The 27,534-nt window shown below is 30.8% G+C and overlaps 1 protein-coding gene across 13 annotated transcripts in view; it reads left to right on the forward strand.

Moving 5' to 3' along the window:
* Positions 1–27,312, forward strand: part of LOC140673245 (uncharacterized) — a 111,753-nt gene extending 84,441 nt beyond the window's left edge. For 5 of the 13 annotated variants that reach the window (XM_072906064.1, XM_072906065.1, XM_072906066.1 and 2 more), the window contains 18 exons: positions 2,002–2,118; positions 2,415–2,595; positions 3,332–3,705; positions 4,426–4,655; positions 5,247–6,324; positions 6,628–6,747; positions 7,495–7,854; positions 9,009–9,191; positions 9,375–9,546; positions 10,070–10,251; positions 10,392–10,727; positions 10,855–10,967; positions 11,054–11,180; positions 11,546–11,828; positions 13,672–13,983; positions 18,107–18,283; positions 19,749–19,825; positions 24,129–27,312. In XM_072906064.1, coding sequence (XP_072762165.1) covers positions 2,002–2,118; positions 2,415–2,595; positions 3,332–3,705; positions 4,426–4,655; positions 5,247–6,324; positions 6,628–6,747; positions 7,495–7,854; positions 9,009–9,191; positions 9,375–9,546; positions 10,070–10,251; positions 10,392–10,727; positions 10,855–10,967; positions 11,054–11,180; positions 11,546–11,828; positions 13,672–13,983; positions 18,107–18,283; positions 19,749–19,825; positions 24,129–24,197 — 4,491 coding nt within the window. In that variant the 3' untranslated portion in view covers positions 24,198–27,312. The remainder of the gene's footprint in view (positions 1–2,001; positions 2,119–2,414; positions 2,596–3,331; positions 3,706–4,425; positions 4,656–5,246; positions 6,325–6,627; positions 6,748–7,494; positions 7,855–9,008; positions 9,192–9,374; positions 9,547–10,069; positions 10,252–10,391; positions 10,728–10,854; positions 10,968–11,053; positions 11,181–11,545; positions 11,829–13,671; positions 13,984–18,106; positions 18,284–19,748; positions 19,826–24,128) is intronic. The other 8 variants (XM_072906063.1, XM_072906061.1, XM_072906060.1 and 5 more) reach the window with 8 other exon arrangements.
* The last annotated feature ends 222 nt before the right edge of the window (positions 27,313–27,534 follow it).

The following is a 27,534-nucleotide window of genomic DNA, read 5'->3' on the forward strand; positions in this document are numbered from 1 at the left end:
TTTATTCTTTAGGAGAGGCCTTTGTGTATTTCATTTCCCAGACATGTTTTGTAATCATATTTTACATTACTTATAACAATCAGTCGTGATCACATTGTCATATATTCGTAGTGATATTTAAATTAATTTGGTATCTCCTTTCATCTTCTCTATTGATACATTACGCATCTCCTTTTCTTATCTATTTGTCTTTGTATCATTACTTCTGATATTCTCGCGTGCCATAACCAGTTTGACAAATCTATACTTTGATGTGTAAAAGCAACGGTACACAACAACGGGCCGTGTGTGTCTAACAATAAAATCCGATCTCCCGTTCAAATGGAATTATTTGTTTCACATCTGGTGCTATATACATGTATATATCATCTTGTATTTTACTGATATCGCGCGCGTATTCCATATTTTACGAAGGACACATGTGAACAATTTGCATTCACATATTTTCGTACACCTTCGTACGCTGCCGAATTTCGTTTTATTATCGAGTTGCATAGACTGGGAAGTGCAGTACAATAATGCACATGTCGAAGGCAAAGTGTGGAGTTCTATGTACGTTTGAAAGTATAATTGATGCAACATTTTTCATATACATTTATAGTTGTTGTTTTTAGTAAAATATATTTTACACGTACAAAGTGATATAATGTGACAGCTGTGTATATAATATTACACGAAAATGGAAGAATCTAAAATGAAAGAATATAACATTTTATATAATAATTTTCTTCAATATCGAGGAATTCAAGTGAACAATTGATTTATGTAAATTTGATAATTAGAAAGAAAACAGTTTTACGAAATGAAGGAAGTAAAAAAGCCGCTTTACATTCTTCAATAAAACAAGATGATGCTTTAGAAAAAGAATTTTACTTTGATGAAATTTTGCATCGCAATGACATAGCGTTTCATTCGCAGCGTGACATCACTTGAGCGACTTGCTGTAGCACATTCGTGTGTGAGATGCATGTGTGCGGGATACACAAAAAGCGGAGTCAGTCGTTTCCTCGCATTATCACGTCACGCATAATGCGAACGTCGTGAGGGAAATGCTACCACCACCGCTCCATTGGAAAAGATTAAAGGTCCATTTACACTTGTTCATTCTATTCCTACCGTCCCTGGGCAAAATTGTTTTCACATTTCAAAATCGCACTGTCAAAAGTGTGTCCATAGATTTGTCTATATTTATCTGTACGCTTTAGTGCTGTGTAAAAGTTTTATTGCCAACGATGGCACGGTTAGAAAAATAAAAATATTTTATTTTGTCTCTTACAAAATACAATACAGTATCGGGTACAACGTGGAATACAAAACTGACAAGTGTAAATGAACCTTAAACATCATTTCGCTCGTGCAGAGTTGCTTTGTACACGACGCTTTTGTACGGACATTAGTGAGGCGAGACGAACGCATGAGCGACGATTACCTAAATCGAGTGTGAGATAAAAGCTTCCTCGCAGCCTTTTTAATATTAAAATTACGAAAGCTGAAATTGGTATTATACGATTATATTTTTTTATTCTATGTTATTAAATTAAATTACATTAAGTAATGGTATGGATTTTTTGGACATCATTTATTTATGAGTGATTTAATCCTAAATTTGTGCGTGCTAAATTGTAGTGAGATATCGATCTGATGTATTTATTTTATTCGTTATGGAACTTTTATACACAATATATATTTGTAAAAATTATAGAATTTAAGTTTGGCACAGATATTATCAGTGGTGTTACAAGTATTCTGTTGATTAATGTGATTATCGGATAATAACATATTTATTACATTGCACAATTTTTATATTCGGAGTTTTCCAAAAGCGAAAATATTGCAAATTTACTTTGAATTTTCAAGGAACTCGTACAAAAACAGCGCGTGACGTATGATAGTCTCTATATTTACAATGTAATGATGAATGTATGATGAATCACGAACAGCGCAGCGATTATAAAAAACGTTTTAAATTATTCACGTTTCGTTTTGTTCTTTTTTTTTCAGATTCGGCACTTTAGGCAACAAGAGGGCTCCAATAGTCATGCCGTACAACAGGGAGAAGTGTCCTCGTCGAATCCTAACATATTGTCCAACGATCAAGTTGGTCCTATTTTACTCGAGGTATTATCGATTTAAATTAACAAATAAAATTAAATGCAGGTTTCATTATTGTTAAATATTGTTAGAGAGTCATTTTTAGAGTTAAAAAACGCATCAAAGAAAAATTTTTAACGGTATTATTTTGCATTACTCCAAAAATTATTCTGCATTAATTGCATTACTCCAAAAATTATTCTGCATTAACTGCATTACTCCAAAAATTATTCTGGCTTAACTACATTGCTCAAAATTATTCCGCTATCAACTATATTACTCTAAAAATTATGAATAAATCTAATTATATTTTTTTCTTACAGGCACTAGACGGCTTTCTATTTGTTGTAAATACGGAGGGCCGCGTGGAGTACGTTACAGAGAACATAAAGCAGTACATAAATTACACGAAGGACGATGTACTCGGAAAGGATATTTACAATATTATTCATCATGGGGATCACAACACCTTTATGCCTAGTTTGTTACCTATGTCTACCTTAGGTATGTATTCTTAACTGTATCACGAACGGTGATACATTCTTTTCCTCAGGGGTAGTATTCTAATGGGGTAGATTGTAGATAAGCGCAATTAGTAGATCATGAATAATTCAATGTAAAGCTCCTGCTCTTCAAGGCTTCATTTTTCATTTCCTCATTTTTATTTCGTCTTTTGTGTTTAAAGATAATTGTCATAAAATCGAAGGGTAGCACTTGTATTTCTGATAAATTGGTTTTTCTTAATTATGATTTCTTTATGACTGTCTCTTTATTGCATATATATATATATTTACTAGTCCAATCAATTTTAGTTAATTAACTTTTATTTCTACAATTTGAATTCTTTCTTATTAAATTATAATTATATGTATAATTGCACAGGATAATATCATAATACATCTGTCTTAAATTTTAATTACATAAATTTTTTAGACAAATTGGATATCACTCTTTTCATTAGAAAAATTTAACTATTAAAGATTATTTAATTGAAATTAATTTAAAAAAAAAACAAATTTTATTTGAATTTTTTTTGAAACATAATTTTTTAAATTTTAATGATACTTTAAATAGATTTATTATACAATTTTTAAATAAAATCTTGTAGAAATATATTGCATTGATAAATGAGTAACATTAGATTGATTTTGAATTAGTATTTTTTAATTAGTAATGTAGGATAACGCGAAAAATCCCTTTGCGTTTAAAAAAACGACACACTCGAATTCATATATTACAGGCTGGACCAGCGAGCCGCAACCTCAGACCAGGAACCGCACTTTTAATTGCCGCTTCTTGGTGAAGCCTCCTGATGATAAGGACGAGACTATGGAAGAGAAGCAACAGCGAGTATCGCAGTACGAGACTATGCAAATCTGTTCTGCTCTTCTGCCCAGTAATACTGATCGTCTGGAGAGCGGTGATGTGTCCTCCGAGTCGTCAGACATTGGTCCTTGCGTGATGTGTGTAGCGCGTAGAATATCGCCAAACGAGAAGCCCATTGGTACTCCCGTTGAACAATTCACCGTCAAATTGGATACCACTGGGAAGATTATCGCGGTTGACGTCAGTTGGTTATCCCCCGCTTACTCCAAGTACCTAAGCAAGGTAAGGGTGCGTACAACCATGTCGTATATATCTTGATTACTATAATATGTTCATTCTGATACATCAATTTAATAATAATTGGATGCTATTATATAAAATAAATAAACTGTTTTTTATAGAGAATTATAATAATAATTTTCTATGAATAAGATAATAATTTTCTTGCTTTAATTTATAATAAAAATTGCTTATAATACTTTTACTAAATGTATATAAAACAATTTGTTTTAAAATTTATTTAATGTATATTTTATAATTTTTAAAAATATTTTACATTTTGTGCAGATTTTTCTTTTTTTTTGTTAGAATATAAAATTAATCAATATTTGTTTACTTATTATTTATTTCAATTAAGAAAAGATTAAATATGATTGATGATAATAATTTAATAATTTTCATTTTACTGCATATTTATGTCAAAAAAATATCTTTTTTATACACTGAAAAAGAAAATATTTCTAAATTATTAATTTAAAATAAATATTCAAGTTGAAGGAAGAATTGATTGAAGATCAAAGAATTTTTATTTCAAAATTTGTCTTTAAAATTAAAATAAAAAATACGTCAAGTTATATTTCTAACAAGAAAAATACTTATATAATTATTTTTCACTCGAAATTAGGTTTGAAAATTTTAGATTATTCTCTCTCTCTCGCTCTCTCTTTCTTCCTTTCTCTCGCATCACAGAATTGCTTGAGAAATACTCATAGACAAATTCTGTTGCAGGACCTGATAGGCACAACGATTAAGGATTTGTGCCACCCTCATGATCTCAGTACGCTCACGAAACATTTGAGCGATACGCTTCAACTCGGTGAAAGTACGAGCGATGTATACCGACTGCGCGTTAGTCCTGATAAGTTCCTTAAGATTCAAACAAAGTCAAAATTTTTCAAAGCAAGTGTGATGAATGTGCACGATAGCGATTTCATGATGGCTACTAATTCCATCATCGGGTAAGTTTTTACACTGCTATCAATATTGACGATTAATGCAATTACGTTATAAATATGATATCATACTTATATCTTTTTCTGTGATAAATCCATAGATGATTGTTCATTAAAAAGTACATCAAAGTCAAGAGAAAATGTCATTTGATTACATTATATTATAGTACATTATGTTATAAGTAATATTTTGATCTTAAAGAAAGCAGCAGTTTAATTATTCTTTTTCTTGATATATCTCTATATTTTAATAATCTAAAATATATTTCTGGCAATTATATAAATATACAGTTTTGTTCTGTAATACTAAGTAGTTGTAATATACATATAAGAAAATTCTTTCTTAAATATTATTTTTTATTCTCTTCTTTAAAATTAAATTATTATATAATATGATAGTATATATATTATATATAGCATATAGTATTCATACTATAATTACAGTATAATGATATGTAGTTATTGAACGCAACGACGAAAAGAGAAGATTAAGCTGATGCAAAGGTCTCAATTTATATAAATTGTGTCTAATCTTAGAGTAAAGTGAAAATGTACATATGACTGATAAATATATATTGTTTTATTTTTTTACAATAGGGACAATGACTTAATGCCTATCGAGGGTGGTCAGCTTTCCAACAACAAAGTGTGCTCAGGACACCCTAGTAATCGTTGTGCGAATAATAGTAATAATAATAACGGTAACAATAACAATAATGTGGGTGGTCCGCTGATGCCTGTCGCGCATCTGAACGGTCAAGTGAGTGGTATCAGTGCTCGTAGTATGGCGGTGTCACATGCCGCTACATCGTCGAACTCGATCTTTAACACGGGAAATACCGGCGGCGGCGGTGGCGGTGGTAGTGGCAGTGATTCATGCAACCCTCTGACGTCGTTAAGCACGTCGAGCAACAATCCGTTTAATCACTTTTCGGGAAATATGGACCTGGAATTCGAGCTTTTTCGTAGTTCCACAGCTTGGGACTTGGATAGTAGTGCTGGATGGGTAGATAGGCCAGAATCGAGAACGAGTGGGCCACCGAATTCACGACCGTCTTCCCAGCCGGCCCCGACATCACCGAGTCCACAGGGAACCTTCTCGAATTCAGCAGCAGTAACATCTCACTGTAGTCCTCTACGACCTTTCAGTCCGACCTCGGTCAATGCTGCTCACACCTTTAGTAATACGTTCCCTTTTAGTCCTCTGCAAGAGACCACGCAGACATCCACGTTGAGTAGCAACGCCGCCAGCAGCATTAGTACCAATGGCGGCAGTGTTAGTGGCATCAGCAGTAACATCACTACAACGGCCATCAAGCGAACGGAAGAGAGTAGCAAGAGCGGATGTCCTACTAGCAACAGTGGTGGTACTATGGACAATGCTACGGTGAGGACTAGCGGTGCCGTCGAGACTCAGAATAACAGTACTGTATCCACCGAATCCGGTAGGCTGCGAAACTTGTTGACCAAGGGCCCAAGTACTAGTGAAGACAGCCAGGATAATGCGAATAACGATTCGGAGAATCAGAACAAACACAGAATATTGAAGATTCTGTTGAACCAACCGGACGAAGATGATTATCATTCGGAGCATAAAGTGCGCACGAGTCCTAGTAACATGCCAAAGCCTAGCATGGAGCATTCCAAGTCTCTCGGAAACAATATGCTACTGCAGGTAACTTGATGGTTTCTAATTGATAATTATAAAAGCACTAATAGTTACAAACACAGCAAAAGTAAATTTAATGTAGAATTGACAACTGTTTTGTTTAACTATTTTATTTCTTATCGCTATCGATTACATTCGAAAAAAACCAAGAATTTTAAATAAAATTTATAAGTTTAGATTATCTGATAGTAATTATTTTTTAATTATTATATATATTTTTTTCTACGAAAAAACTTTAAAACGTTCGATATGTGTTTATTCCCAAATGTCAGTACTTTATCATTTTCTTTTTTTTTTTTTCATTTTAAGTTACTAAACGAAAAAAATGATGACGAGGATGAAGCGACACGTGCTGGAGCGAAGAAAAGAAATGAGCTTCTGCAACAACTGATGAAAGACCCAGATGAAGAGAGAAAGTTACCGGATCAGGTATGTTTTAATATTGCTATTTTATTAACATATTGTTCTACTTAGCAGCGTTAAGTTTTCTTAATTAAAAATTTTATTTTTTATTTTAGATTAATTTTTAGTTTTTGAATAAATTTTTAATTTTTAATATTATTATTTTTGTAAAAATTAAAACAAATATTTTACACAAATATTTTTTTTCCCAGTTAAAATGTTCCTATTTAAATATAAAAAAAAAAAATAAAAATGTCTCGACATTTTCGTTGAGAAAAAAATCATCTTCAAATGATCTTAAGAATCTGTCACTAGCAGGTTTTTTTTCAATTACGAAACTATATATAACAGTTTTACACAATGGGTATTTTCCGCTCTTTTCTTTCTTTTTTTTTCTTTAATTTAAGATCAAAATTGATCTGAAGACAGAAAAGTGTATGTATGTATGTGTTGTACGTATATGTATACGTATATGTGTATGCATATGTGTGGAGTATACATTTTTGGAGTACATGTGTATGTGTGGAATATATGAGATGTGTGGTAACTCAATACTGGAAGACGCTTTTGAGTCAGTGAGATATAATCGCTTTTTCTTATTTTCTCTTCTTTTCTAATACTTTTATTCTTTTATTCTTGAGTAGCTATTGTATGACTATAGAAGAAAGTAAGAATAGATGTAATGAGTTGTATAGTTCAGTTGTAAGAAAGTGAGGATAGAAGTTAAGAGAAGAAGTGGTAGAAACAGTAAAACTCTGTCTTTTTGTATCGTAGAACCGGGATGATCGAGACGATTCTCTCTTGCGGAGTCTTGGATTTCGGACCACTACGCCGTCGCCATCACAATCGACTGAACACGTGGCTCTTAGCAGCGCGACACAAGTAGGACAGAAGAGACCGGGAGAAGATGGCGATTTGAACGTGGCTGTGAAACGACCTGTGGATGGCTCGCATCAAGTATCTTCTTCAGGAACGAGCTCCTCCAGTAACGCAACGAGCAAACTATGGGAGAAGAATAAGATGCTAGCATCTTTGTTAGCGAAACAGCCACCGCAAACAACGAATGTACCAACGAAGCTGCCCGCGTCTGTGATATCAGCAACGCCGCAGGTTAAAAACCTGATATTATTTCCGGTAGAATCTCATAACTGCATAAGCTGCTTTTAACATGTTCGCTTAAAGGCAGCCATAAGATTTCCATAATAAGAATTTCAACTAGAATTTTCGACAAATCATCAACGCGTCTTTTCCAGCTCGACACATGGCAGCACAGTAACGAAATGATCACGTGACTCAATGGCTATTCACTTTTGAAGAAATTCCTTAGACAAACTTTCTGCCGCTTCAACCGTGAAACTTTATGCGACCATGTTGATTGTTGACAATTATACTTAAAACCGTTATAGAAAAAGAAAAAGACACAAAAGAAAAAATTCATGCTTGTTTCTCGAGAAACCTTGGACATATTATTCTTTTAAGAATTTTTTTATTGACAGGATTGATAAATTTTCACATTTTTTCAAAATAAAATCTATGCCACAGTAAAAACCCATATTTTTCGGGAAAATAATCTTCTGAAATTGATTTTATATTTTTCTTATTAAATTAAAAAATTAATATAAAATTTAGTAAGACGTATAACTTGAAAGTTTGTTTAAAAAAATTCACAATTAATTTGAATTAAAAAAGAGATTTGATTGTTATATTGATTTCATCTTTTTAAATTATGGTGATTAATATGATTTATTAATTAAAGCAAAAAAATTTGTGCATAAAGTTATATATATATATTTTAATGTGAGATACAATTATATTATACATTAGTTATTTTTATAGTTTTTTTGCCAGTTTATTATTCCATTAATTCCATCAAATAAAATTCGAGACAGGATACGTCGAATAAATTAGTTTTTTTTACACTATTTGCATTTGGTAATTTTTTATTTTCCAACGAAAATGGATCTTATGTATATACAATAATTGATAAAAATTATAACTATTTATTAATTTACGAACTATATTTTTGATATATTTTATATCAATCTATTGAATGCGAGTAATGATAAAAAAAGGCTAATTTATTTTGATGCAATAAAAAATATTTTTTTTATAATATAAAAAAATGATTTCTTTTTTTTGATATTCAGTCATGCAATAACTAAATTAACAGTTTTGAAAAGTAAAGAATGCACATAACACAAAAAATATTTTCTTAGAAATAATAAAGTTTGATTTATTTATTATTAACTAATTTATATATATAAAATGTGATTTTTTATTAATTTTAGGACAAACTGCCTCGTTTAAAACAGCAACAGCAACAACAGCAACAGCAGCCTTGGACCAGTGGCAGTATGCAAGGTGGTAATAACACGATTACGACCGCGACATCGGCGCGTCCTCTTCAGAGTCAGTCGAGACAACTACCTCGTCAAGCAGCCAATACCTACCTCAGTCAAATACTAAGTCATGTAAGTGCAATTTAATCTAATATATGAAACATTGAATTGTAGAATAATTAAAAATACATAATTAAATTTCTCTGTGCCCTGTTTATGTTAATAAAGATATTCATAGAACAATATATTTAGTCTGATATTTACACTGAATATCGTTTTAAACAATATTTTTCAAATGCATATCTTTTTTTGCAGCAACAAAGATCCCAATTGGGATCAACCGAGTCCGAGTTCCCGGGTAGCAGAGAATACCGTCAGACACCGTCTAACACCGATCCAACTACTTGGGATAATCAGTCATCAGATCCGGATCTTTCGGAAATTTTGGATCAAGTAATAGATTTTGTCCCGGATGAACCTAGCGCGGGTAATTATAATGATTGAAATACTAAATAATTATTTTTTTTTAATTTTTAATTGACAGATATAATCTTACAATTATTATTTTAGTTATAAAATAGTAATTACATGAGTGCATACATTTGCGTTGCGATATTTTCATATCGTATGTTATATATTTATAACATATATTTTAATTTTTATAATTTATAATTCATAAAGTTTTGACGAATTATTTGTTGGAATTTAAAACTGAACATCTATTTAAAATTGGATATTTTATATAAATATGTAAACTTTCACTGTCACGCTACAAATTATCATAGACAAATTTAATTCTGCTTCTTTGTAACTTTGATAGCTCGACAGCTTTATTACTTGAAACGTGATTCGACTTATAAGTATGATGCATTTGAATAACTCTGTGTGAGTGCTCTTACAATAATCAGCTTTCTACGACGAGCATAATATAACTAATATACAACTAAGATTATATGTAGCAGCGAAAGTAATTATATGGATATAAAAAGATTATATTTTTTATTTAATAGATACGTCTCCGATAGCGAATCTCCTAAATCCTCTTATCCCGCTCGAAGCGCCCTCGAATGTTATGAATGAGAAAATGGCAATTAACGCTATCCAGGAGTCGTTGATGTTATGCGAGAATGCCGTGAATCCAACGTCTTCCACCATAACTATGCCTGGTACTCCTCCAGCCTATTCTACTGCGGTAAGTTTTGCTTTTTACAATCAAGATATTAATTTTACAATAATATTTTATTCATTTTATATTAAGTATAGATATACTTCTCAATTTATGTATCATCTTATAATGCGATTAAAATGATGAATCGTTGAATTTTATTTTAGTTGGGCACTACGCCTGTGACAACTAGTCACAGTTATCAGCCACCTCCAATATACCAACAGCCTAGACTCAGGTTTACTCCAGGCGTTAGACAAACCAGTCAATTTACACAACAACAATTGCAATTGCAACAACAACGTTGTTCGAAGCTCCTGCAGCAGCATCAACAGCAGCAGCATCAACAAGAGCAAATGAAACAACGATTATTGCAACAACAAAAACAGCAGCAGATGGTTATCCCGTCTAATGCCACTGCGACGGATCAAATCAATAGCAGTATTCATAACATCGATAACCTTCTGAACAATACTGTTGCACCGCCAAATGTATCGTTGCAGGTATGTAGTTTATTACAAAAGTGCATGAATTATATACTAAATAATTTCTAATAAAATATTTGCCCACGAATTTGCATTAAAAATTCACAAAATATGCGAAAATAATCACTGCGAATGTTTTATTCAGCGATCGAGTGTCCCAGATTCGCAAATCTCTCCAGGATATGGGGGATCCGTCCAGATGACTCCTGGTCATCGACTCGCTCACTCGTACTCTCATCCGTCGACGATACCACAACAGTAAGTATTCCGTAACATTTTTACGCATAATTGTATAAACAAAGATTTCGCTGTACATGTATATATGAATACTATTTCTTTTACAGACATATTGTGAATAACAACTTTAACAGTGGGACACAAGTGTCCGCTCCGGCGAGACTCTCGCCACATCCTCCGACTGGTATACTGCCGTTCTCTCACCCGCAACCACTATCGCCACGGGTGACGCAAGTGAGTGCGACAACATTATTGCTTTATCAGATCGACATAAGAACAGAAAAATATACTTGTATATTAACTGCTTTCATAAATATTAGTTAGAATTGAAAATTAGCTTTCCTGTTTTATTCAAAGACTAGAACTATGAACAGATAAAGAATTTAAATTAACATTTATGTAAATGGTTTTACACCAGGTTAATATGAGACGCATATGTCATAAGTGTTAATGCAATGCGTAAAAATTAGCTTGAATTATCGTAAGATTAGTTCAAGTTTATTATATTTTGCTATTTTGACTTTCATTATTTTTCTAGGAATATTCTCGCGTATTTCTTCAAATATTTTTAGTATGTTTAATCGTAATATATGCGCTAGGGCAATTACGGCAACACACCGAGATTATTCAACGTGAACCAGGTGAGGCCGCAGCAGCAGGTCACAGCGCAACAACAATTGCAACAGCAGCGATCGATGCCCTCGCCGGGGACGCCAGCAACCGCGCGGCAGTCACCGTTTCCTACCGAAACGTTTCCTCCACCCACGTCCCCCACGGCCAGTCAGTTTACACCGGGTCCCACAACCGGTGCGCCAAACCCGTCAGCTCAATATCGACTGCAACGAGCCACGTCCACGCCTTCTGCTACGACTCAGTTGCCAGGTACGTATTCTTATACATCTTCTTCTAATAGACTGCGTTGGATTCCAAGTGAACCAATTAGGCGAGCGATAATAGTTAAGTAAGATTACCATTAGTCAAGATAATCGCAAGAGTTAATTATGGTGAAAGAAATCGGTTTAGCGACCATATATAAGAAAAGTTTATTTTGAGATTCTTCTCTATGCTGATATTATTAAATAATAAAAAATGGTATATTTTACATATATTATTGAGTAGGAATGAAATGTAATGGCAAATGAGGGATTTTATACATCATGTGCAATGCACAATGCGATGAACTCTATTTAGTTATAAGATTAGAGATAAGCGTCGTTGAAAAGTCGTTTTACCAAGTCAACATGTATATTGTTAAATATATTTATTAACTAATTTGAATATATATATATATATATATATATATATATATATATATATATATATATGTTGAATTTAATGATTTAAAGAGAGAAAATTCTGCAAAAAAATCCTATGTAGTTACTTATCACTTTCTTTATTTGATTGTATATAAGATGTAATTTTTAATATTGGTAATTCGACTTGTACACATATAGAATTAACAGGAATGTTATATTAATTATAATAGTTATATAAGTCGTGGCGCGTGATTATCGTTTCTTTTTATTTATTAATAAGCGCGAAGTTTGTTTGCGACGTAAACGTGTGATCTTTTTACGGATTTAAATCGATTTCCTTCGTTTTCGAATAGTAAGAAAGATATCTTTAGACATACATACTAGTTTTTACATGGGAGATCATCGAGTTGATTTTCACGATACAAAGCCAGTATGCAGTTTAATATTTTACGCGCAATGGAAGATGTGATCAAAATATATAAAATATTTTGAAATGGGTAAGTATGACCAGATTAAGACTAACTTTGTTTAATCTATTAAACATTGTGGAAGCGCCATTTGTAGATTAGTCGGGTATGCGCATAGATTTATTAGTATCTTTTTGTGCCTGTATACTTCTCGATGTTTTTCTGTAAATAGAATTGTGTGATATTGTGTCATACGAATCCCCTATAGAAGGAAAGGATATCGTATAATTCTGAGTAATGTAGCAAATTTTTTGCATAATCTATGATTTATAATCTTTAAATATGGTGGGCCCATGGTGTGTTACAATAGAAATAATTGCGGCGCTTTGTTATCTCTCTTATTACCTCTAGTTTTCTTATTTGTCGCATTTCTCAAATATATAAAGTTACGGACATGTATTTTTTTACTTGTATAGTTCAGATTTAATAAATTTCTCTTTTTAAATAATAATTAACTTAAGAAATTTAAAACATAAATATTTTAAAAGTTGAACGAGATTAATTCATAAAATATCGATTAATTTCTCATTTCATATATATGACTTTATTTAAAGAAAACAAATATCTATTGCAAAGGCATTTCCGATATCTTCAATTATGTCTAATTATAAAAAAACCATTTTATGTTATATATATAATATTTATGCTTACAATCTTTTTTGCAAGAAAATAAATTAAAAAACAAAAAATAGCATTGTCAGATAAATTGAAAGAAATTTATACGCAAGTAAAAAGGCACTTGAAAGTTTTATTTATTTAGCGTACTTGCTTGTAGCTTTCAGCTGGCAGAACCGAGATTCGCTTTCCGGAGGTACATTATTCAAAGTCGGTGCGTGCTGTTTAATTAATTAATTTATTTAACGTTAGATTTCGATCTCGATATTATGTGCGTGAACATATTATTGACAGCGAACGTTGGCATGATATATGAAAGCGAAATAGAAGCGTTCTTTGTTAAAGCTGGCCGAGGACAACCCGGGCTATACACGATTGATGTTACAGGTGGAATTGGCTCGCCTCGGCACTACGGCGGAATAAGTAAGGAACCGCTTCTTTCACCTAGTCATTCACACTCGGCTTGCCCGGCAACACCTACTCACAGTCAACACACCAATACACAACACTTCTCCAGTCAACAACATACCCCATTGCTATACCAACAACACACCAACGCCAACACTCTCAATACGGCAGACATGCAGAACAGTCAGTTCTGTTACGATCGCTCGTCAGTCCCGCTCTATCCGTCTGGCGGGGAGGCGCAGGATGCCAGGTCACTGCCTCCCGGTAATCCTGTCAATCACCAAATGGGTGGTAAGTCATATGACTTGTTAATGTCATGTGACACTTCATTATCATTATCACTACCCTGTCGCTACGTCAACAATATATCACCCTTACCACCAGCACTCCAATTACCCATTAAATGCGGCATAAGCAGCAATCACTGCAGATACCGTCAAAACTAGCAAAAACTGATCTAATGCATGAATTGGGCTCATGGAAACAAATAATTCTCTTTTATGTTCATTCTCTCTTCCTATTTTTTCACTCACTTTCTTTTTTTCACAATAGTTATTTAGACTTTCACGATATAAATATTATACCCGGATCATTCATCTATCTATTACTCGGTACATCTAAAAAATCTGTCTCTTAATGTGCTTAAATAATCCCTTCCTAAAACCGCCATGTGCCCAATAATGTTTTAAATCAATTATTGGTTATAAGTTTATATTGTACGCTTTAATAAAATTATAAATTTTAATAAAGTAAATTATATACTCTTTTTCGTAAACCCAATTGATTATTTCATGCGTTGTGCGTATGAAAAAAAAATTTATAAATATATTTTTATAATTAGAAAAAAAAAAATATATATATATGTATATGTATATGTATATGTATATGTATATGTATATGTATATGTATATGTATATGTATATTATTACAGTCACATTTATTAGGCACAAATCGTGAAATTCATGGAAATTATGATTATGTCTTGGTTATTTAAAGAAGGCACTTTATGCATTTAAACATAAACTATCATTTTCAATAAATATAAAATTATATGTTAAATGTTGCATGTATTGCTTTCTTTATACTTTCAAGTCCATCAAGCGTTATAACTGTAATCATAATGCTGAATGCTCATCATATTTCATATTTTTCATTGTGACGTTCCATCTCTCGAAAAAAAAAAAAATTATTTGTATCAATATACACTGTAACATATACACGGACACGATCAAAGTCAGCGCGCTATATTTGCACCTTATTATTAGAAATATAGAATGATATAGATAGATGTGATATTAGAAATATAGATATCTCTAAACCTTTACATTAATATATTCTCTCTCATATATTTTTATTTGTTAAAGGATCAAGATTATGAAGGAGATTTAAATAAGTTAATGTAAATTAATGGAAAGATAAAAATTAATGTAAAGGTTTATCAGATCCCTTATATCAATCACGTTGCACTGAGGTTGATTAAATTTCGAATGAGTCGACATCGATTCAATCGACGTGTAAATAAACGTATGCGCGTGATTTTTATATCATATGAATTTGGTATTATACGAAATTCTTACTCTTATGCTATTTTGAGAAAGTTTACTGCATTTATATTATTTTTCTGATTCTTTAAATGATTAAAATTGTTGAAAGTAATGTAATTATTATATATAAATGTGATAATTGAACAATGTGATAATTGCAAATGTCATTATCGGCCACGTGTCATCGTATTTAATCATACATAACTTTGCTTTAACAATATCAAAGTTTCCGACATAGAATTGCGCTATATTATATTTGGTTATATTATATAATACATATATTGTGATAATAGTTAGGAGATATATATATATATACATATATATGTAGTCTTTTAATCTTGACTCATCGGCATCGAACAAATCTTCTGTAGTCGAATTCTTCTAATCTCGTCCCGACTCACAGAGTTAAACATAATGAGAATAGACATGTAGCGCGAAGCAGAAAGTTTGAAACCTAAAGAAAAGGAAAAAGTTTAAAAAAAGAGGAAAAATAGTGGTAGTATATTTGTCTTTTTCTAACAATGGATTTCGAAATACCCAGATTTACGTTCATTGTCACAACAAGAGTCTATTATTTTGTCTTTCTTTTTACCTGAGTTTTGTCGCTATTAATATGGAAGTCTGTGCGCGCTTGGTCTTTTCTTACTATGAGCAAAGTTTTCTAGAGAGTCCAACGCTTTTAATCTTAATTCTTAAAATTGAACAAATCTATCTTGTTCGTCATTTCAATCTCACTCGCCGTTTTCATTTTATATACGCGTGATTAAATGATAAATATAAAGTAATGAAGGAACAGCGCGCGAAAATTGCAAGTTTTAATTAATCGAGAAGAATAGATATTAGAGAATCGATATTAGAAGAGTTCGACTGTAATATTGTCGTAGTGTGCAAAGCGTATTTATAAATTAAAAACATTATTTTATATACAGCGTAAGCTTTCATTAGAATTTTAATGACATTGACGCTATTAAAGTATTTTCAGGAATATGGAAGGAAGGGCAACAGTATTTTTCTTGTATCTTTCTTGCGAAGCGCGGAAAGCGCTTAAAATGACAAATGTGATGTCTGATTTACTCCACCTTGATCATCATTCTCTCATTGTCACACGTGTTGTGTTCATCTGTGTAATATAACATTTCAATGTAAAAAAAATGAATTCAAGCACCGCTTATTTCTACGCGCTGTGAAAACATTTACTAACACGACGAAGCCTTTTTATGTACAGTGCATCGAGCTTACGTGATTAATATTTTTATATTTTGCGCATCAGCCCCTCCTCATCGATCTCTATCATAATGTATGCACCATTTGTCTTGTAAAGGACAGATTTGTCATATGCAACTTTTATATCTAGTATATAGAATATAGAATGGCCTGGAAATACATCGTGCACTTTTTCTTAATTACAGAAGCAAAGTAAATATAATAATATTTAAAAAGAAAAAAAATTATTATTTTGCAATGTGCAATATATACAAAATAGAACAATCGAGCTAATAAAAGCCAATGCACAGTAATCAAAATCTTGTAAACATATGAGATAATTTTTTTACTATATATACAAGTTTTTCACGGCTTCTTACATGTGTCAAAATTTAAGATTGTATTGTTTCTTCTTTTTATCAATAACGGATTTTATTTGCACGACTTGTGATTATTGTTGAGAATTTGAAGAAGATTGAATTATTATTCGATTTTAATTCTTGATTGCATCAAGAGAATTATAATATAATTATAATATAATAATTTACATACATATTCTCTGCATCGCGCAGCTCTCTTATTAATACGATTTTTTAATTTTGTATATAAAATACTATTTGTTTTTTATTGTCGACACAAATTAATATTCTAGCTATAAATAATTAAATAATAAAATATTATTTACAGTGTGCACACTTTCAAGTATACTTTAACCTAACAGAATTTTAATTTTAGATTTACTATCAAAATACATTGTCTTCCATTTATAAGATTGTTTTTAGAGAACGGTCGATCGTTGTGTAAAGGTCTATTCGCACTAGGCAAAAAAATGTTTCGCTATAATATGTCAATTTCCTGTTCTATAGAATGTTTTAATTTACAGACACAAGACGATTCAATACAAATATATCATATTTAAGATAAACCGAAATAAAATTAATTTATTTTTGAGCGCGAAAAATTATTTCTGTATGTCTCATGTCAATACAACGCTTATGAAAAATTACAAATTATAATTAAATTACGTTTACGACAAAACAAAATATATCTTCAGCCAATATAGATTTTAATCTTGCCAATATTAGGCTAGCAATTAAATTTCATAGAAATCCCATGGAAATACAAAATTGAAAAATTAATTTTTTTCTATAAAAATTGATAATGAACATTTTTATTTTTTGGTTTCTAAAGAATAAGGATATAACTCACCGGTTTACAATTGGAAGACATTGTATTTAAGTAAAAAAAATTAAAATATTATGAACATGAAATCAAATCTTTATAAAAAAAAGTCGATTTCAGATTTATCAAAGAATATATATTATACAGAGAAAGTACACGATGAAGGCATTCCTCTAATATCTTGTTGAACAGCAAATGAAGTAATCTCTATTTTTAATCGAATTATCATATGAAATGTATATATTTACTTTCCTTATATATTCTGAGATATTGTTGCAGAATTTTTATGCTATAAATATAATCTTTATATTGTGACAACAGTTCAACAAAATTTCGTAAACTATAATCTTTTTCAATCAATATATTGTTAAGATTATAGGCAGTACATATAGAAATTGAAAATTGCAAAACTGATGTACAAAAAGAGAAACGCGACATGTATTGCAATGACGACTTACTGATAGAAATTTTTCTTATTGTCTCAGGTAATGCCAGCACCTCGGAATTTGTGCGACAAGAATTGCGGGCAATTGTCGGTGCACGAACCCAACAGCAGCAGCAGCAACAGAGAGTGCCCAACAACCTACAGAATAATCTTTCTGGTCAAGTTTCTCAGGACGAGTTTGAAGCACTTGGTTTGACGTTCGAGATGTCTTCTGCAGGTATGTGTGCATTATATACTTGCGTACATATACGTCCGTATTCGGTAATTTAAATTACTTTGAAGTCGTATAGAAACGATAAAATAATTAGCTTACGCAGCTAAATTTCTTTGATTGAAAATTCATATAGCAAAGAATTGGGGATTAAAAAGATTAAATTTTTCTATAATACATATTTAAATTTTATATTTAATATTTTTTTTCTTTCGATGACAGTTGTGCATCGTTCGGAATTAGCATAAGAGTAATTATTAAATAATTATAAAGTTTTGCTTGTTATCAGAGATTATTGCACTTTTGATAGAAATATACACTAATAAATTTAATTTGTAAATAATTATAAACAGCAAGCTATTATACGACTTATATTGCTAAGTTATATTATGCATAAATAGTAAGAGTTATATTTTCGCGTTGAAGGTATTACAAATGTGAGACATTTAGCAATCACTTGTTTGCAAAATGTGAAATTTCGTAATACGCTTTAAACATTAAGCGTATACGAAACATAAAAATTACAATTATTCGAAAGTGCTGTCGCGATAAGGCAAGGTAAATTTAATAAATTTGCATCCCTCTGCATTTCTATAGAGAAGCATCATCACTTTTTTTAATTTTTCTCCTTGAATTTTATCAAACCACAATCTCACAACTCCAATTTATATTAAAATTCCGCAGTTCTGATTTTCTCGTACATGACGTTTCACGAGTGAGTACTGTGAAAAAGTATTACAGGCAGTTGTGTATAGTTTCCCCTTCGTAGATCATGCACATTTTCTAGATCTGTTATCGCACGCGGTTATTACAACTAATTACACTTTGTACAACGCATCTCCCTCAGATTCCATGTTTCTCTCTTCTCATAAGATTTATATAAAAATTACAATTTTCAAATATATAAATTTCAAATGTAACGAAAATCTTTATAGAAACTCTTTCAGGATGATTCTGAATGCAAGGGAATTATCTTTTGAATAAAATTTTATTTTTTACATCTTTGAAATGTAAAAGTGAATTTATTTTAAAAGAATGTTTTCTATCTTATTGAGTTTTGGCAAAGATATTATTATACTGTAAAAACGTATTTAAATGTTGTGAAATGATGATACAAATACATGGGGAGAAAAATTTGTGGAGCAGATCTTGAAATTCTTGAAAGTTTTTGTATCGAATACGCAAAGCAGATTTATTGTTCCTTATCGGAACAAATATTAAGAGCTTAACGCGATAATTTAATATTGGCTTCTTTGGACGTTTCGATAGATCTTTCATAAAAGGCAAATTCGATCTCGATCGATTGAGAAATCATATCAAATTTCATATCAATGTATAGATTGAGACACGTGTAATCAGCACGTGCATTCCTGATTCATTATACGTAATCTCTCGCTTCTTATAAAGAGAGGCATAATATCTTGTTCTACAAAGATTGTGGTAACATCTACTGTTACGATGTCCCAACTAGGTGAGGCTGTGGTTAGCGATGGCCCCGGCAAGAGCTGGGCCATTGGGAGCGCCGGAAGTGCCCCCTCGTCCTCCAGGGTAAGAACCCCACATTCCGACAATATAATTACTTTTACATATTTTTTTGATTTTGTTATGCTATGTCTTCCCTCTATACGCTTGGCTTCAGAACTGATTGTGCACGAAACTTATTTAATGATCTCTCTCTATATTATGCGCACTGAGCGTAAAACTTGTGTAGGGGATTATACTTTTTTTTTCTTTTTAATTTTGTATTTTAGTGCTCTCTTTACATATGCATGTGCAGGTTATCATTTGATGACTACATAGTATATCTCGGCATTATTGTATGGGTTGAGTCAGGAGAACCTGACGATTTTCAAAATGGAATAACTAATTGAAATGTAACTTACATATTAATTTTTTGATAACAATAAGATAGAGAATGCCATTTGAGTATATTACTTATCTCTTATTCATTTTTAAAAAATTAAGAAAATTAATAAGCTAAAGTAATATCCTTTATGTTGACATTTTATATCTTATTGTTCTCTAATAAGAAATAAATATTTAAGTTATATTTTAATTATATATATATATATATATATATATATATATATATATTTATTTCATTTTGGAAATTATCAGGTTTTTATGATTTATCTTATACATATATATTATTACTCTTATAAGTAACGATATTCTCTTAAAGTTTCTGTAATGGCGATAGTAGAAAATTTAATTCTTTGTTTTGTATGCTAAAGTAGAATTGACTTTGTAGAATTAAAATTTGCTCTGAAAATTTATTTGAGAGAATTAAGAAGAATTGATAGACTTTATTTGGCAAAGTTTAGAAACTTCTAATTCGTTTCTAAATATTAGGAATTGGCTTTATATAGTTATAAAATTTATTCTTACTTTCTATTTTCTATCCTTATCTTTTATTTTATTTCTCACATCGATTAAATTAAAAGTTTATAAAAGAGAAAATATTTTGTAAATTGTGTAGAGTTTTAAAAAGATATTTTACACACACATGCAGTATATTAAAGTATATTGTAGTGAATTTATTTCTATTTTTTACATTTTTAATTAGGTAAAGAAATAATTAAAAGGGAATACAAAAAGATTGAATATCTTATTACACAGAATAATTTTTTTTATATGTTAATTTATCTGTATTTTTTATAGTATGAATATTATGCAACTTTTGTTGAATTTTTGCTTATTTTGTCGAGTCTTTTAATTTTACAGATTTCTAAAATTAAAAATATAAAATTTTTATATTAGTTTACAACAATTATTAAAGTTTATCTTTATACATAAATTAAAATGTTATGTAATCTTTTTTACAGAGTTTTTTGCAATAATATTTTTATATAGATAAAAATAAAAAAATATTTAATTTTTACACAAATAATTTTATTTATTCTATTAAGAAGTACGTAATTTTTATTACAAAGATCAAACGTAAATTGATAAAGATATTTAAGTTTTACACTCAGTGTTTTGCGTCCATAAAAAATGTAATGTTTTCTTTACGTAGCTATATTAAATAAACTGATTTTGTTATCACATCAAGTGGACTTTTGTTCGAGGTGTATTCTATTAAAGCGCATTAGCTAAACATATTAATTGCCTTTGCATAATCTGGCGCGTTCACAAATTACATTATATTTGCATAAGGACTAATTGTACTTCTCGCGCTAGATTAACGAGTAATTTTTTTTAATTTTTGTTCTCCTTTCACGCAAACGTACAGCTGATGTAGCGTCAGCAATAATGTTCCGCTAATCTCATAATTTTTTATTTCTTTTTAATACGAAAATAATTGGTAGTATTTTAATTTTTAGTTGCCGCGATATAAAAATATGCAGAAAACTTATCAAATTATTCACACAATATTCAAATTTTTTTCTACTTATATTTGTATTAGATTTATGATTTTATCCTTTTTATTAGTCTAAATATCGGAAATATATTATTAGACTAAGAATTAGAAATAGATAATTGATGACAATTTTATTCTCTATTAATTTGAAGCAAATATTGCTCTTTAATAGATTTCTATTTTAAAAATCAATTAATTAAAAGATTTAATCTGGTAGATTCAAAAAATAAAAATAATAGTATTCAGTTAAAATTTTATTTAGAAAAACTTCAATTCTAAATTAGACAATAAATTTGTGAACATAATGAAATGTTTTTCATAAATAAAAAATTTATTCTATTAAAAATAGTTTTAGAGGTAATATACTATGTAAAATAAAATATTGTCAAACTTTATCTTTACACAGCCTATAAAAAATTTATTTACAATTATTCTTCTTTTATATTAGGATTTTCATTAAATTAATTTAAATTGATTTAATCAAATTATAATCTATATTATTATATATCAGATATAAGTATATTATATACATATATATATATTATCTATGAATCATATATCTATGAATATAAGAACTTAAAAATTGAAGGCAATTTCTCTCATGTTCAGTAAGAGGCACTTAGATTTTTTTATTTTTCTTTGATATTTTTTTTAATTTTAAGATTTTAGAGCGCTATGCACTCTCATTCCCGTATTAAACGTTCATATAATCGGTGCCAAATAAAGTGTTTCCTTTCGTATTTACAGGGTGATGGTGTTGTAAGCTTTAGCTCATTCAGAATAATTAGTAATTAGTAATCGTACTACCATTTGTTGCATTGTATAACGTGCGTCTAGTATCGTAATGCTTTTTCACAGTGAGCCAACTAGATATCTGCGCGTTGTACTTAATTTTTTTTTTCGAGAGCGATTGTTTTTGTGCATGAGGAGACTCGCTAGTGCTACAAAAAGAAGAGGTGTAGTATCTAGTCAAATTTATATGAATCTTTAAGTGTACATTTTACGTATTAAATTGTAAACTTATCTAAAGAAGAAACTCATTTAGAACGCGATTATGTGTCGGTAAATTTTGCGATATATAGCTTCCAATTTTCCTATAAAATAAATGCTTCTACAGCTATAGTTTTCGTATAAATTGTATGCAAAATGATATGAATATTAATCAAATTTTGACATAACAAAAATAGAAAGTTAAAAAATTGCTTTAGGTCTAGAAATATTAATAATATAATTAAAATATAATATTATTATAATATCGCATAAATTATTACTACTATTCTCAATTATATAATAAATATCTATTAATACAAAATTTTTATTATTTCTGATTAGAAATGAAACGATTGATGAAAAGTAATTCTATTGGATATTTATTTTGTAAAAAGGCGAGGGTTTACTTTTTGTTTACACTCATGATCATAAAGTGGAAAATATCCAATTAGCAATTGACGAAAATTTTTTGATCAAAAAATTTAGCTGCCATAGCAGCTATTATACGCATTGAGATATTGACTGTGTAATTGCTATATTAGGCTTTAGTACAGTTTTATTTCTTAAATTTTGTGTTCAGGACTTGGTATTATTTCAACATTCTAAATCTTGAAAGAATCCATGCATCTGAATATTGAAGATACAAACATTCGAATGCTCGGATTTTTCTGTAATTTTACGAAATTTTATACAATTATTCTATAAAAGTATACGCGGATATGGAACATTACATACTTGAAGGTATTAATGTACGATTCTGTAGGAAAAAATGCAATAGATTATTTATCTATCAAAATAATTTCAAACCGATTGTCAGAGAAATATTGTCCACTAGAGAGATCTTGCTCCTTATTCCTTAGACCTATAGATCTTTTGTTTTCCAAGTATCACGAATTTGCAAATCTATAATTTTAATTTTAATTTTATTGTAAGTTCCCGGATTAACGGATCTTTGACTTTAAAATATTTGAAATTCTTAATTTCACTGATTTTCTTGTAGACATGTATCCTTGAATTCACATATTCCGATCATCAGAAGTACGTGATTCCATAAATACTTGCTATACAATTTTTAATTTCAAAAAGTTTTAGATTTGTACAATCTCGATATTACAGATTTTTAATACTAAGATTTTTCATTATATTAATTGATTTTATAAATTTTCGACGTTGTAAATCCTTTTGTTTTTCACATTGAGGTGATTTTATTACATAGTTTTTGATATCACACGATTTTTGATATTACTATTTCGTGAGTCGTTTTGATTTATAGAATGTTGATATATTTAAAGACATAGCTTTTTTTACAGTACTTTGATGCAAGAGATTCAAGCCTCAGTGCCGAAAATCTCAATACCTTTTTTTTTTACAAACATTCTATTGCTCTGTATCTCTCTCCGCGATCGGTTTCGAAATTGACATCCAATGTAAAAATACGAAAAAAAAAAAATAAAAAAACTAAATACAAAACGCAATTCTCACGAAGTTATTTGATTTCAGACTACTATGGAGGAGGTGGCACGAGGTGATCCAAAGTCGTCGTTGCTGCAGAAGCTACTGTCCGAGTGACTGCAGGCCACCATCCCGTCACGCAGTAAAAGATTATATGTAATATATGTTTGAGTGTTTACGGAGATCGAAACGGAGATATAGGATGTAAAAACGTGAAAAAGAGTGAGAGAGAGAGAGAGAGAGAGAGAGAGAGAGAGAGAGAGAGAGAGAGAGAGAGAGAGAATGAGAGGAAGGGAGAGAGAGAGAGAATGTGTGAGAGAAAAAGAATTATAAGATGCATATTACACTCTTATACGTAATGGATACTATTGTATTATATGTAACGCCATACACGGAGTCAGTATTCATATACGTATCACCAAATACAATGCAAAACTAGCGCGCGGTGCTCTCTAGAATGTTGCCCGTCGATCAACCGAGGAAAAGAGGGACGAGGGAACGAGAGAGAGAAAGAGGAAGAGGAAGAAAGAAAAAGTTAGAGAAGAAAAGTTAGAGATAGATGGATAGATTTATAAAGAGAGATGGAGAAAAGGGGGGGGGGACAGCGGGACTTTTTCCCTTTCCTTTTGCTTTTGAAACTCGAAGGACCAAAAGTTTCCATTTTTATTTGGCTGTGTAAAGATTTCCTGGATGAGCATGTCACCAGGGAATATCGAGGTCGCATGACATATCGCGACACGGAAAGAATTGATTCGCGACGTTTGTTCGTTTTGTTTTATTTGTTTTTTCGAAACGAATCTTTCTCTCGTCGAACTCTCATCCCGATTTAAGACGAACGAAGATATACTGTTGTATCGTATACCGAGATATATGCTAGGACGATCGCAGGCATACGGACGATAAGCCCACATCCGCATTTTACCTGTCGATAGATGTGTGTACGTGTGTGTGTGTGTGTGCTATATTTGTGTGTGTATATGTGTGTGCGTATGTGTGTGTGCATGTCACGTTCTCCGTCAGTATTGTATTTGGTATATCAACAAGGGCGGAAAAACGGGGAGAGGAAACTATATATAGGTACCTCAAAAAAAAGGTATACTTTACTATACCACTGGCTGTTGAAGATAGAGATATACTATTTATAGGATTTAATTATTCTACACAGAGAGGAAAGAAAGAAATAGAGCACTCTATTCACGTATTCTCCTTAATTTAACATCCTTTCGACTATTACATTTATAAATAATATATTTGTGATTGTAAGAAAATCTGCAACCAAAATGTGACAAAGAATACTTGTTGTTGTGTTAATATGATTATAACTATTATTATATTAATAACTATTAATTATTTTATTTTATTTTATTATTATATTATTATTATTAATATTATTATTATTATCGACATTATTATTATCACTATTACCAATATTCTTGTTGCAATTACTATATTATTATATAATAGTAAGGATAATTATTATATTATATTATTATTTTATTATTATATATCAATATTGATATTATTGAACACATGGAATATGCATATTTCTATTCAATAGTAAGAGTACCTTTATATATAAATATAAATATAAATATATATTGTATAAATGTATATGTATATATATGTATAGTGGGTTTATGTACGCGTTATATATAAATAATAGGAGCAGATATTATTTATATATAATCGATATATAAATTGACGTATATTTATATATCTATACATGCGAGACGAAGAAAGAAAGAAAGAAAAGAGGAAATCGATCTTCTATTTTGCATAGCTCGGTAATAATTCTCTTTTGGGTCTTAGATGCACACTAAATTACTTCTAAACGACACACACACATCTGTTGTTATATAAATGAGAGAGAAAAAAAGAAATCTTCTAATTGACACACCTACACGTGTATATGCACACGACGCTACGCGTGTGTATGTGCGTATACCCGTGTATACATACATATGAAAGAAATCTCACGCAAGTGTCTTATTTTTCCAGGAAGTTCACCACACTTATTAAAAGTTGGAAGAAATTGCTACTAGAGGTTTATGAATGTGTGTGACGATGGATTCGCTTATGTATACGCGAATGGAATGAGAAACGTCGGCGACTTTTATTTTATTTATTTATTTATTTTTTTTTTTTTGCATCGGCGGGAATTTGTCTTATTGTTAATGCGCGGGATATAATATAACGAAAAAACGTTTCTCTTTTCCGTTTCGGTAGTGATTTCCAAATGTGATTTCGACGGACGCGCTTGTGGCAATTATTAGCATTATTTGGCGTGTATTATATTTATATCGTTATATTATGCGTCTGTCTTGTGGTTTTTTAAATTTTGAAATTTTTGTCAGCGAAAGGAAAAGGGATTCGTGTTGTTTAAATTTCAAATTATTTACAATAATTAGGCTGTAGTATCGGGATTATTGAAATGTATGTAAAGAGAAACGACATTGTTATTGCTTTCGTTGCCTTTTGATATTTTATATAGTCAGAATTAACGTTTTGTCTGTTTTGGGATGAGAAAATGACATATGATGATGGTGATGATAACGATGATGTTGATACTGTGATGACATTAATATTTGGCCTGCTTGTCCCCTGTTGCTTTTTCTTCCAATTAAAAGCAGTTACAAAGTTGTAATCTCCGTAAAAAAAACACATCCGTGAGGTACTCTGAATATGTACACGTACATACATAGGCATGTACTCACTTGTGAACGTGGATACGTATATATTATGCGTATGAAAAACAGAATAGAGAGAGAGGGAGAGAAAGAGAGAGAGAGAGAAAAAGGAAGAAAAGGAGAAAGAATGAACAAGAGTAAGAGCGTGAGAAAGGCAGAGGAAAAAAATATTATGAGATTAGTATGCACGTACATGTTTGTGTATGTCCGCGCGTGTGCGTGCTTATGCCAGTGTGCGCGAGATAGAACGTCGTAGTGATTACGCGCGTAGTGTGTGTATGCGTGTATATGTGTGTGTGTGTGTGTATGCGTGTGTGGATGCGTGCGTTGTTCGTAGGCACGCTCGTACGCGGGTGTGCGTAGCAAATTACGTCATATAGATAGATCATATGTGCTTTCTAATGATGAATAATTTTATAAATATAAATATAATATCGATCTCTCACCGTGTACGTTCATTTCGTACGACGAGCTTGTATGTGAACTTGGCGTGTCCTGAAAGGCCCGTTCGCCTTTTATTAAACTGTCAAATAATTTTCAACGTTCTTTTTTTTGCTTCTTTCAGTTAGTTCTTTTAAATAGCTTTTGTGAACATTTCAAATAATCCTTCCTTTCCTCTAATTATCTTTGTTTATATTGCTTTCAGATTTACTGAAGATTCACCGTGATATTTTTATATTACAGATAGTTTAACACAAGATGTCTTTTTTTTATTCATCAAAACGTACAGGAATTTATTTTAGATTATTTATTTATTTTATATATCA

Source organism: Anoplolepis gracilipes, chromosome 14 (genome assembly GCF_047496725.1).
Source record: "Anoplolepis gracilipes chromosome 14, ASM4749672v1, whole genome shotgun sequence".
Taxonomy (NCBI): Eukaryota; Metazoa; Arthropoda; class Insecta; order Hymenoptera; family Formicidae; genus Anoplolepis; species Anoplolepis gracilipes.